We start from the raw sequence: 13,240 nt of genomic DNA, 5'->3' as shown, positions 1-13,240 counted from the left end.
GAGATAAGGGGTGGGAAGACCTGGGTATGAGACTTATATACGCAGGCAAGCAGACGTGTGTGAGATAAGGATCTCGCCTTCCTCCCAAATAAAATTAGGCACCTTATGAGGAACACAGCTACAGGAAAATGCAAAAAGTTTCCACTGTGCACTGGGCTGTGCAGAACCTCCTGGAGGAAAGGTGGTAAAAAAGATTATCTGCTCCTGTTCCAGATGCCAGATTCAAGCTGGAAGGGCACACAGTCCTCTACATCCCCATGGAGGCCCTCAGGCTGAAGCCAGAAGTAGCTGCCAAGGACAAGGAACTGGTTCAGAGGCTGGAGAGTGAGTGGCGGGGCCTGTGTTTCCCACAGAGGTCTGGACAGACAGGCGCAGGACAGGAATCGTAAAGGCAACAGATTGCATTTATTTGCAATGCCTAGTTTCTAATAGGATTCCTAAACTACTGTGGCTCCCTTTTTAGATTTATCTGTTCTGTGTGATATTTAGAGGTTTTTTCTTCTTGGTACAGAGTGAGTAATGGCTTAATCAATGGGACATTTTGGTAATATAGGATGTTTTAGTACTGTGCTCATATAAAAACCACTTCTGTAAAAAGTACCTTACCCCTCCAGCCCTTATCACACCCTCTGCTCATCCCTCATTATCTGAGCTTGTTTCTTTGGAGTGGAAAGCAATACCACACAGGACTGGACAGGATAGGGCATGGGCACCAGGATCAGGGGTAGATCCTGCCCAGGTCTGTTCTCTGACAGATAACAGTTTCTATAGTGAAATACCACCCATTGCAGCGCAATACCAACCTGCACCTGTCTGTCCAGACTGTCACAAAGTATCTCTTAAGATATGAACCCTGTCTGAAACATGTTTAGTAATTATATCATTGCTGAACTGTCTTGTTTGTCAACGGTTCTTTTTCTCATTTAGTTGACATGCCATTCATCCTTGCAAATTGTTGAGCTGAGTGCTTATGAAATAACTCATTACAGAGAGTAAATCAGTTTTCAACTATAACATCTTAGCTCCCATATGAGACAGATGAAAAAAAGGGAGATGTTTTATAGCAGTAAGCATGTTGGAAGTCATTCCCTAGACAAGATATCACATATCTGGATGTACAGTATCTGTAGAATTACTCAACTGATTACAGCACAGCTGGGCTGAACAGTCAGGGTGAAATATGGCACCTGCCGCACTGGGGACTCGAACATGTGACCCTGTGCTCAGACTTGTCCTGTCTCTGTTCCTTTACAATAGCGGCAATGATCCACTGGACCCGTCAGATTAAGGAGGTGCTGAGTGCCCAGGAGGCGGTGGAGACGGGGGACAGCTCGGGGCCCCTGGAGGAGATAGAGTTCTGGAGGAGCCGCTGTGCTGACCTGTCTGGGATCAGCCAGCAGCTGGACAAGCCAGGGGTCCAGCACATCCAGGCCATTCTGCAGATCTCCAAGTCCTCCTACGTCACACCCTTCCGCAAGCTCTCCAAGCAGATCCAGGTGCGGAAAAGGCACAGGTCGCATTACCCACTGTCCCACAGAAACTCCCCTTAATCACATACAGTACGTCCAGTTCCTTGGACTTCATTGCTTTTGCAGACATAGTCCTTATAAACTCAGAATGCAAATTGGAGAATTAATCTCAGACAGGCTGGGCATCCAGCAGAACTAATGACTTTGCCTCTGGCACTGGAAGAGCAGAAGTAATATCTTAAGTCACATCTATATCCAGGGCTGGCCACAGGCCTCCACCACTGCTGGATGGATTTCAGTTGTCCAGGTGTGCCTCAGTGACTCCTGGGACTTGCTGCAGAGACTCCAGTGATTCAGTTGCTGTTGTCTCTGCTGTAGGCCACTATGGAGCTCAGAATGAGGTCCACAGCAAGGTGCTCTGAGAGGTCACAGATCTTCTTTCTCCCTGTGTGGCGCAGGGGTTGTACAGTAGCAAGCAATATTTAATTCCAAACTGGAAAAACGTAACATGAAATAAAAGGTGATTCCAAATGAAAGAGTAACAACAATAAAAAAAAACAACAAGATTACTCTCGGACTTTCCCCTTCCCTGTCTTCAGGACAGCTCCCTCCAGGCCCAGTCCAACCTGTCCTTCCTCTCCATCCTGGCGGAGCCCTGCGAGGAGCTGTCCCAGCTGAAGCCCCGGGAGATCCCCGACAAGCTGCCCCACCTGCTCAGCCTCATCCGCATCATCTGGGTCAACTCCGTCCACTACAACACCCGGGAGAGGCTCACCTCCCTGTTCCGCAAGGTACCTGCCGTGCTCCGAGCGCATGTTCGTGTCACCGCCATCTTCTGAAGTACGTGTCCGCACCCGGAAATGCCTCATCTGTCAGCCCAAGGCGTTCTTTGCTCCATCTCCTCAGCTGCAGAGAGCACTAGTCCCCAGTGCAGCACAAGCTGTGCGTATTGAAAGGTACAGGTCAGCGGCTGAGACTAATCCCGAGTTTTCATGGCACCTGCATGCAGCTGCCATCTAGTGGACTGAAATTAGACACACTGCCTAAAACTTTTAATTGGCCGTCCTGCTGGCGGTAGCCTGTGTTCAGGAAGGCTTGCCCTAGCAAAGTGGGTTTCGAAGAAAGACTCCAAAGGAAGACAGATCCGAAGAGATCATATGACTGGGAGCGGGATTCCCAGATGGCAGGGGGTAGTGAGCACGAGCAGCCACTATGAGGCGCTGCCCTAGCGCAACTCCTATAATTTGCCAATCCAAAATCAGATTGTTGATCTTTGTTGAGAATGTTTCAGATACCCAGTAATAAACCATTTAGTAATCTAACTCCTCTCCAATTAATCTGCAACGATGACCTAAGCTTCCCTTATTTTAAGATTATTATTAGTCTTTTTCTGCGCATTGGTTTTGTACTGGCAGGGAGACCTACATAAGGATGCAAAGCCACTATAAAGGTGGCCAGGGAACAGTGCTGGGCATCACAGACAGGAGCATTCTGTCCAGATCTGGGTCTTCCATGTTTATATCCAGCATTACCTCTTGGCCAGGGCACAGGGAGCTTATCTGTGTGTAATGTTAACTAAAAAATGAATTACGCTTGGTATTATTTTGTCTTTTAATACTGCATCACTTTGTTAGATTTAAGCAAGAGAGAGAGGCTGTCTTTGCAGTTTTTTTCTGATCCGCTCTACTACATCAAGACAAAAAGGAAGATGATTAATGAAGTGCGGCACTTATGTTTTCTTAATATATGTAATTTGCAGGAGCCTTAACCCACCATGGCTACGCTATTAGCTTCCAGCAGGCAGGAAGCAGATTGCAAGTTGTTAGGTGCTTAGATGTGTCAGATAGTTAATAGGTTTCGGAGCAACTTAAGAGAAGCTCTCCAGCTTTTAAGAGTGCCAATTTCTGCCCATTTGAAAAGAATACATGGAAAAAGAGCAAGCCTAATTTTATTACATTTTGTCATTTGTTTCTGTCAGTTTCATTTGTCATTTGCCATTCATTGCATGCTGACTAAAGCTGAGCCCTCGTTCAGTCTCACAGTCTCAGGTGCTCTCGCCACGGAGGACAGTGGTGTCTTTCAGTTGCATGGATTTGATTCGTTCCTGCAGGGATGAAATTAGTTGCTGGCGTAACTGGAAAATCAATACGTCTGGAAAGACCAGAGCAGCTCGCGGTGCTCGATTTTCACTTTTAGGACTTTGCTGCTAATTTTTAATCATGGGCATTTGCATTGTGTAGGCAGGCACTGCGGAGCTCTGCCCGTCTGCTGTGCTGTCCCCCTGGGGGTCTCTCCCTCCCTCTCTCTCTGCTCTCACTTGAGAAAGAAAGTCATGTTTGGTTTAATATCATTTTTAATCACACCGCTGGAAGGCATTGAATTCACTGCAGTGAATTTCCTTTCTGAGCGTTGTTGTCCTTGTTATTATTATTATCATTATTATTATCTTGCCTGCAGTGTCTTTCTCCGAGTGCTTTTCTGTGTGCATATTTGATATTACCAACGCCATCTGGTGTTGATTTTGGATCTGAAGTCAAAAGAATATTCCAAGGAGGAAGCCAAGCCTGGCTCGGCTTCTCTGCGTTCATTCATGTTCATGAAAATTACATTACGTCCGTCCTCAGAAGGAGATCTGACATGTGATACATTGATTCTGACAGAGATGCCTAGATTGAAAGTGCAGATGAAAGGCTTATAAAAGCTTAAAAAGTTTCAGCAGGCCATGTGTTTGTTCTTAATTTTTTCTTCCCCAAAAACAAAAAGCATAAAAAAAGCCACATTAATTCAATATTTTTCACATTTATTTCTTTTTGCCTTTAGCCTTATTTGGGATTGGATTTACTTATCTGCAGTATTTAATTACACTCCCTGTTTGTTTGTGTTTTTAACTAATAACTCAAGTCGCCCGAGCCTTGATGAAAGCAGGACCAGATCGTGCTAAAGTGAAAGGGTCTAGTGAGTGGTGTCCACAGGTAAACCCGTAAATTAAAACCAGGAAAGGATGTTACCATGGATGTTAAAATAATAAAAGTTTTTTTTTATCAAGTACTGTATTAGAACAGCAAAAGAACAGTCTAAGACAAGTAAAGGACTTTAGAGATAATAATGAGAAACACTCCTACAAAAAAGGGAATGTTTTGCTCAGGTGTTTGCTAAGGAAGAAAGCCTAGACTGCGAAAAGTCACTGTTCTATCTTCAAAAGTAGAATACAAGAGGCAGAGGTGTTACAAGCACTAGAAGACAAACGAATCTCCTGGGACAGATAGTATTTTTAATCATAGTACTAAAAACAGTATGTACCAAATATGGGATTGTACCAGATGTACTTAACAGTGAAACACAAACCAGGATGCAAGCTGGAATTATGAGAAAGTGCGTTTAAAGCTGAAATATAAAGATGAAGTATGCTTGTTTAAGGGTGGTGGAGATCTGGAGCAAGGTGCCCAGCCACGTTGTTGAAGCTGCAACCCTGGACTCTTTCGAGAAGTGGCTGGGGGAGAGCCTCTGACCAATTAGCTTCTCACAAGGTTCAGCTTCTACAAGATGGGCGGGCCAAGTAGATTTCTCTCATTTGCGGTCTTTCTTTCAATAAAGAAGTTATTTTGTCATCTGTATTGTCCTCACCTTTATAAGTGATCTGCCAGATGAATGTCTTCCCATGATTGCTCCTTGACCTCTTGTCTTCAGCTCTCACACGTCCTTGCTCTGAAACTTCAGACTTCTTGATTTCATATTGCTAGGTTTCCACAAGTCTCTCTGTCCTTTCTGTCTCTTGTGTTTCCTTAGTCCAGTGATGATCCATCACCACTGCAATTTTAGTGTCTTCACTCTTACAGTGATGTCAGTTTTCTCCAGCCAATACCTCTGTTTCTTCCTCTGTCATGTCTTGTTATCCAAAATGTACATCTTTCCAGCTGTCTTTGAGTCGTCTGTAGCTTCTGTATCCTTTATACTTCCTTGTTCCTTTTCTCCAAGATAGAGCCCTCCTGTTGAAGAGTATAAGACAGGTTGCAAATGAGAGGAGGCCTGTCAGTCTGTCTTGCTCAGTTCTTAGCCTGTAGCTTATTGATCTCAGGGTCTCAAGAGGCAACACACAATTGCCTGAGGCATCCCAGGGAATCTGCTTCCACACGGCTGTACGGTTTGTTCCAGATACCCACTGTTCTGTGCTCTGAGTGCTTCTTGATCACATGCAGGGGCTTAGCCAGAGCTCTGGCAGGGGTGGCGGTTGCCCATTTTAAACATAATCTAAAATCCCATAAGTGTGTTACATTTTCCAGAAACATTAAGTGTAAGCATAGGAAACAATTACAATGTGTCTTTAACGTTTTTTAAGAGTGTACACGTATCCTGGATTATAAATGTTCTGTTTTGATAAATATGTGGCAGATCATTGTAGATTGTTCACATTCAGCAAAAGTGAAATGAAAACTTTGGCTTAAGCCTCAATTCTGCTGTCTCTCCCATAGTGTAAAACAGAGGTTACCAGTGCAACTGCTACAGAGAACAGTAGCACACTTTTTAGCAGCACATTCTATTTTAGAAAGCAAAAAATATTATTTAAAAATGCCACCCCCATAGCTGTCCCTGTCACCCCAAAAATAAAATCCTGGCTACTGCACGGATCACATGGTAAGTTTGGCGAGTTAACCGGTAATCACACCCCCTGTTCCCTCTCGAGCTGACGCAATTATTCCTTTGCTGTTCCAGATGAGCAACGAGATCATCCGGCTGTGCTGCAGGGAGATCTCGCTGGACAGGGTATTCGAGGGCTACGTCCTGTCCAGCAGGCAGACCCTCAACGACTGCATCCAGTGCTGTCTGGCCTGGAAAGAGCACTACCTCCACACCTCTCAGCTGCACCATAGGTAGAGGAGACCTTTCTCTTTTGCTCCTTTCTCTTGTCTCACTGCCTAACTACAGTAGGAGCAAAAGTTGGTTTACATTCCAGGAATACGTTTGCAGCTTTTTACCTAAACTGCTGTTGTTGGTGGCTGGAGTGGGTTTTGACATATGCATGAATTAAAGCAAAACTTCAACCGACCTTGATGCACGGATAACCTTGAACTTTAAAGCTTTAAGTCCTGGGTTGAACAAATTTGGACGGCCTGTGGATCATAGTATTGATTTAATGTAGGTAGAATGATTATGCATTTCTGGTTGTTTCAGAGTGCACAAATATTCCACATTTTGTCAGAACCTGAAAATGGACAATTTAATCGATCTACAGTAGTAACAGGAGGTGGATCTGTATTAAAAGTCACCCAGCAAGAATCCCCAGACCCAAGCTTACTGCTTTTACTTTCACAAAGGCATGCAGGCTAAGGTGCTGCACAAGCTCTTAAAAAAAAGCACCCTGTGTGGAAGGACTCAGGTGAGACTCCCATTGCAGTCCGATTTCTGCCAGTTTTTGTGGTTTTGTCGATCAGACTCCCATTACCAAGCTGAAGATCCACTCCACAGTTTATGAGCTGAGCTACATGTAGGTCTTGTACAGATGAAGCGCCAGGCTCTGGATACTTCAGTTGTGACTGTGCTTTCACATACAATATTAAACATCATCAATGCTTTTCTGCTTCACCCCTGGAGTTTGTGCCAGAGCTGGTGCAGCTGGAAAGACTGAAACAGATCGCATCGTCTGCTACTGTATACTTGCTATGAGGCTTTTCTGTTCCTTTTGGAAAGAATAGTGTTAAACTTTTTCCAAGCAGTAAAAAATACAGCTAATTTTTAAAATATACAGTGAAAATAGCCAGCGAAAAGCTTTCAGAGTCTCGTTGATGGGTAGTCCGGCGCCGCCAGGTCAATCAATATCACATCTGTAATGTCTTAAACAAGCGGGAGCAGAACCGCAGTGTCACGAGGCGATGCTGTGATTAATGGCATCAGCAGAGCGGCCTGGCTGTGCCTTTTCATTCTGCTGGCGACCTGTTTTCTGTTCTCTGTTTGCAGACGTTATTTAATTACCCAGTTAATGAAATTAGCTTTTGAAATCAATGCGTTCAAGAGAAGTCTCCGATACATTTAACACCTTGTACTCCAAGACCTTGTAACGGTGCCTGTTTACTTCAAGTAGCAGCTGACAAATTGCTGGGCCAATTGAACTGGAATGGATGCAGCTGGCCTTGCCCAGAGTCTGGCTAATTCTGGGAACTGTAGAAAACCAGCAACACGACTGTGAAGACAGTTTTGTTCCCATTCCAAGTTAAACTAAACTTTGTGGAGGAGATCTTGCACCTGCAGCTTCTTTTCTTTGAAACTGTATTGCAGACAAGTTCGTTTTGTGTTGTATGAGTTTAAGAAACTTGCCAGACGTATGAGGTAGTTATTGGAGCCATTAAAAATGTGTTTTTTCTGGGGATGATTGGGAAGGCTACAGGCAGACACTGGGAGCATTGCTCATTGGAAACAGAGCAGCTCTTCCCTGGGCCCTGAGAAAGGGAGGTAGTCCTGCCTTTTCTGGAAACTCAGTGCAGCTGGGACGTTTTTACTTGGGACGGCAAACTTCTGCTCTTTAAATCAATGGTCTACAACCATCCCCGAAAGCTGGACACTGGGCTTCCCAGGTGACACAGAGCTCATAGGACTTTGCCTTCATGTTGTGCACCAACGATTTCCATTGCGCCACAAATTTCACTCATCAGTTTTTCCAAGCATCTACATGACAAAGGTCAAATAGCAGAAGGGCTTTTAAACTGTTTCAGAAACGAGTAAACTGCATGTTAATTGATTTGTCTGGCCCTCCAGAGTCTACTTGTTAATTGATTAATGAGACCTGCTGGGTAGTGAAAGGTGAAAAGAATGGGACTGATCAACAATAGTTCTCTCTGCTAAGAGAGTGGTCACTGCACAGTGTAGAAAGAGGTGGGAAATCACAGCCTCTGACCATTGATACTGACTTGACAACTTCCTGATAATTGATAATAATTATCATTATGTCGTGATTTATGACTCCACATTGTAATACAGAACAGTAAGAATGGTATTCAATAGCTATGTGATAAAACTGATTCATAATCCAGGTTTTGTTGGCCTTCCAAAGGGTTAAAGATCACCACTGTCTTTACTCATAACATAATAATTAAAAATCATATTGCTTATAATATATATAATATGTTGTACTGTCAGCTACCACATTACTTGTAACAACAGCAAATTCACAGGTTTATTGTTAGGAAGCTGACAGTCTTTTTGTCGCAGGTGCTGCACACACTTCGTATTGAGCAGACACGACATGGGAAATGTCATTATGTTATTGATTAACATTAGTCATTAATAGAGTTGACCAACAGGGGTGTAGCTGTGCTGTGAAAGTCACAGTCCAGTGGTGTGAGGGCACTGCTGAAAGCAGAGCAGCACAAGCTGTGCATCTGAGACTCCTGCTTTGAGCCAAGTGCAGGCGCTGTCCCGGGGGAGTCTGGACAAGCTCATGCTTGTTCATGGGTCTCTGAGCCCATATGATTTGAGCAGTACATGGATTTTGTAGCTATAAAGCTGTTGTGATAAGCAATCAGCAATTCCATACTGGGTGAAAAATAATAAGCTATTCTCAATCATTTTTAATAAAAGATTAGAAATGGTCCAATTAAAACTTCAAACCCTGGCCTACTTTGCTTTTGGCATTCCATAAATTAATCCTGCTTACAGACTGATGAGCGGTGTGTTTGCACAGGTACTCAAAGACAGGCTGGGTTCTGGACCAGACCAGTGTCTTCGCCCAGGTGGACGCATTTGTGCAGCGCTGTAAGGACTTGCTAGAGGTAGGTTCTGTCGTTTGGTAGGTTCTGAGAATCAGAATCCGTTGTTTTGACATTAAGCTGGCCAACTGTGATGTATGAAATCTGGTACAGAACATCAGTATTCAAAAATATACAGTACGATTTTGTAATTGTAAAACTCACTCACATGAGTAATAGATACACATGTTTGTGGTCAGTATATTTTCAACACCAACCCCTAGGTGCTGTATTTTCAATTAGAAATTGCTTCAGGCCATATGTATACCTATTCCAGGTGTCACAAACACAAAAAAAACAGTGTAACGGTGCTAAAAAGGGGTTTTGGCTGCATAGTAAAATTCACACATCTATTGGACCTGACAGCACTCAGAGGTACCGTTCATACATACAGGATCATTCCTGTATGTGGTTTTCATTTTAGTTACTCTGACCTAATGCATGTTCCTCCATGAAGCTAGTATTTCCATGGTCTTTAGCAACCACACAGCTAAGACCTGGGCTTTCTGAGGAACTGTGTACCAGGCCCTGGTGAGCCCCAGTCCAGTAAAGTCTTATTGGTCACTTTATGTCATCTGTTTCAGAAGATTGGGAATGCTTGAAGTGTATTGGCCAGTTAATTAAGGCAACTCTGGTTCTCGACCGCTGAAGTGTTTAACTACTTCATTTAACAATTCATGTGTCATAATAAATTGTTCTGTGTCTTCAGAATTGGATGTAATACTATTTATGTGTCAAACCAGTTGCACTGGGACTCCCCAGGACTGGGGTTGGAGATGCTGCCCCATCTTCTTCATTCCTCTCTGTTCTCTTCTTTCCTTCCCACATCCCTGCAGGTCTGTGAGTGCCAGCAGCACTTTGCCCGCAGGGAGGATGGGACCCAGACACCGCTGCCGTGTTTCGGGGGCCGGCAGGGGCCGGAGATCGCCCGCAGCCTGCTTGAGATCGAGGGCACCTTCGAGAAGAGCCTGCAGATTCTGCACTCTGTCAAGAAGGGCATCCTGGACGTCAAGAACACCTCCTGGCATGACGACTACAACAGGTCAGCCTGCAGGAAGCAGAGAGGGAGGCTCGGAGGGGCAGGAGACCTCTCTGTGTCCACTCCAGTGGACAAACACCATTGTATCAGGGTCTGGTACTCACTCCGCCACATGCCTGGACATTGTCTTTAAATCAGTCAAGACTGAAATTCTCTTTCTGAAATTGATTGGGCATTGAACTGCTGCAGCAGTCTGCTACTGGAGCTACTGGGAGGGGTTTCTTAAACCATTGTAGTGGGATCGGGCATTGCCATCGCTGTTTGAAAGCAGACTTTTTTGCCATTTTGTATTATAATCAGGGAAAGAGTGACTAAGTGCGACAAGAAGGAAAAGTTGCGCAACAGTGAAACTGCCAGGCAATTCGATTCATGTGCACCAAGTCACCCAAAACACTTTGAACTCAACCGTGAAACAACAGCTGATCCTTCAGTAAAGGTCCAGACAGGAGTTTTCAGTGTGTGATCTGCTGACCACCTGACAGGGAAAGAAAGGCCTGTCTTCAATTCCAGTCCAAGGCCCAGAGGTCAAGCCTAAGCTTGGGCCGACGCGCTAATTGCACAATCACTTTGCCCCTGACAGAGGAGTGATCTGAAGAGAGTAAAGCCACCCCTTAAGCACTGACTTTGTGAGAGGAGCTCAGGGCCTACTCCGTGGTCTGAGTTAACCCGGGCCGCGTGCGTGCGTTTGTTTACCACCACAGGTTCCGCGCCAGCGTGAAGGACCTGGAGGTGATGACGCAGAACCTGATCACCACGGCGTTCGAGACAGTCAGCACCGTGGAGCAGGGCGTGGAGCTGCTGGACGTCTTCCAGCACCTCTCCACAAGAGAGGTCAGACAGCACCTCAGGACCTGAACCTGGAATCACTTTAATCTCAGCTGAGTCGGAATTCTTATTAGATACTCAGACCATCAGGAAGCAGTGTGGAGTAGAGCCGTGGGCTCTGGGAAACTGGGAAGATGTGGGTAAAAATCCTCTTAAGGGTGCTGATGATGTACCCTTGAGCAAGGCACTTCACTCAAGTTGCTCCTTGATTGCTGGTTCAAAGGGCATCTTAAGGCAGCATACATTCCCCCTCAAAAATGTGAGCCCCACCAAAAATGTGCATTGCGCACTGACCTATCAAGGCTTACATTGACACCTCTACCCCCCCAAATCCCCTAGAAAATTTGATTCCACCCCACAATGACATCTAACCCTTTTTCCCTTCCACCCTTCTCCTCCAGGCCATCAAGCGTACCATAGACAGGAAGACGGTGGACATGTACACACTGTTCAACGAGGAGATGAACCTGGTCAACAAGGAGCTGAGCCACAAGGCCTTGCACCTGCCTGCACACATGCCACAGCAGGCCGGGCAGGCGCACTGGGCAAGAGCCCTGCGTCGCCGCATCGACAGGCCCATGGAGGTGAGCCTGCTGCCCACACGCAGGCAGCTCGATCTGACTCGCGTCTTCTTGTATTAATTCCTGCCTGAAGGTTAAAAAACCTTTGGCATCTTCAGTCTCAGACAGGCTACCTTAAAGCTAAAGGCTAAATGAACATCCTTATAGTGAGAATTACCCTCACTGAGCTCATGCTCTGGAAGAGCGTCTCTGTCAAGCCCTGCAGTTTTTGCTGTTCTCAAAAAAACAATTAGCAGGTCATCAAGTGCAGGGCTCCAACATGCTAGAATACACAGAGTATACCTACTGCACAGCAGCAAGCACAGGAGTGGACACAAATGCCCTACTTTCTGGAGCCTCTTACGCGATGCAGGGCCTGACCCAGACACTCACGCACGTGGCCTTTTGTTTTTCCCTTCCCCTGGCCGTTGTGCTCAGGTGCTGCAGCGGGCGCACTTTGTGCCGCAGATCGGCAGCGGCGAGGAGGCTCGCACGGCCTACCTGCAGCTGGCGCAGACGCTGGACGAGCTGGTGAGGAGGATGTTCAGCGAGTGGAGCCAGAGTATTGACCGGCACAGCCTGAAGAGACTGGACTCTCCCCTCATGAGCCGCTGCCAGGAGAGAGCCGGCATGCTGGACCTCAACTTTGACAAGTCAGGAACTCTCACTGCCTCATGCCACTTTCTCTCTCTGGGTTTCTCTCTGTGTGCTATGCAAGCAAGACCTATTGGTGTGACATGTTACACGGGTACAGCTAAAGCAGTTGTGCAAAACAGAATAGTATTAATGAGCATTAACAGTTTGCACAATATGTTGCAGTACAATACAGAGGTGTACAGTATAATACAGGACAGTACAGCACCTTGCTCAGGACAGTGTGGGAGGTCCTCCCTCCCTCTTGTGCAGCTGCACAGTGGCAAGTCCAGTCCTCTTTCTTTCTGTGTGGAGGAGCTGACAGCCTGTGTGTCCATCAGGCTGTGACAGCAGAAGGGCACGGTGCTGGCAGTCCAGCTGTGTGCTTGCCCTGTTGTCCTGAGTCAGACAGGTGTAGAAAAGGCTCTTGAGCCAGATGGGGTCACTTAATGTCAGTCCAGATCCTGGGGAAATCCTCAGCTCTCAGTTTGGGCCTCCTGCAGCGGAGCACTGCTGTTTTTCAACATCTTGTTACAGATGTTGTTGGGCCCACAGGCTTTCCTGAGCTTGAAGCCCTGGAGCTTGATTTGCGTGTGTTCTGGGGTTAATTGGTGCTTCCGGAGGGGTTCTGCTAAACTTTAATAGCTGTTTCTAGTTTGTGGAGGGTTTGGAGGACAGTCCTTGTGTTCTACCCCTCAGGCCTTTGTCATCGTATATATATGATATAGGTTTTTGTAAATCATTTAGCCAGATGTTACTCTTTTGGTTGGCTAGTCATTTTTACTAGCTAGAAGGGTTAAGCTGTTGCCAGTGTGCCCAGAAGGCATTGTCTTTGATAGATTCCTCAGTCACACATGAACCTGCTTTGTTTCCTCCCGAGAAGCTGTTGTGCTCCTCCAGGCTGTAGTAGTAGCTTGGCTGAGTGGTCTCCCTGTCTGGCTCCCTGTGTTTCTGCTTTGACAGTACTCTCAATCTTCC

At 45.8% G+C, this 13,240-nt stretch overlaps 1 protein-coding gene across 2 annotated transcripts in view; it reads left to right on the top strand.

Moving 5' to 3' along the window:
• dnah2 (dynein, axonemal, heavy chain 2) overlaps positions 1-13,240 on the top strand; it is a 96,342-nt gene that overhangs the window by 8,189 nt on the left and 74,913 nt on the right. For both annotated transcript variants that reach the window (XM_088628262.1, XM_088628261.1), the window contains exons 7-15: positions 214-324; positions 1,258-1,496; positions 2,069-2,260; positions 6,180-6,337; positions 9,142-9,229; positions 10,042-10,247; positions 10,946-11,075; positions 11,471-11,653; positions 12,068-12,282. In XM_088628262.1, the coding sequence (XP_088484388.1) occupies positions 214-324; positions 1,258-1,496; positions 2,069-2,260; positions 6,180-6,337; positions 9,142-9,229; positions 10,042-10,247; positions 10,946-11,075; positions 11,471-11,653; positions 12,068-12,282 (1,522 nt within the window). The remainder of the gene's footprint in view (positions 1-213; positions 325-1,257; positions 1,497-2,068; positions 2,261-6,179; positions 6,338-9,141; positions 9,230-10,041; positions 10,248-10,945; positions 11,076-11,470; positions 11,654-12,067; positions 12,283-13,240) is intronic.

Source organism: Lepisosteus platostomus, chromosome 4 (assembly GCF_059453375.1).
Source record: "Lepisosteus platostomus isolate fLepPlt1 chromosome 4, fLepPlt1.hap1, whole genome shotgun sequence".
Taxonomy (NCBI): domain Eukaryota; kingdom Metazoa; phylum Chordata; class Actinopteri; order Semionotiformes; family Lepisosteidae; genus Lepisosteus; species Lepisosteus platostomus.
The sequence above is the reverse complement of the archived record's forward strand: the minus strand, read 5'-3'. Positions and strand labels throughout refer to the sequence as shown.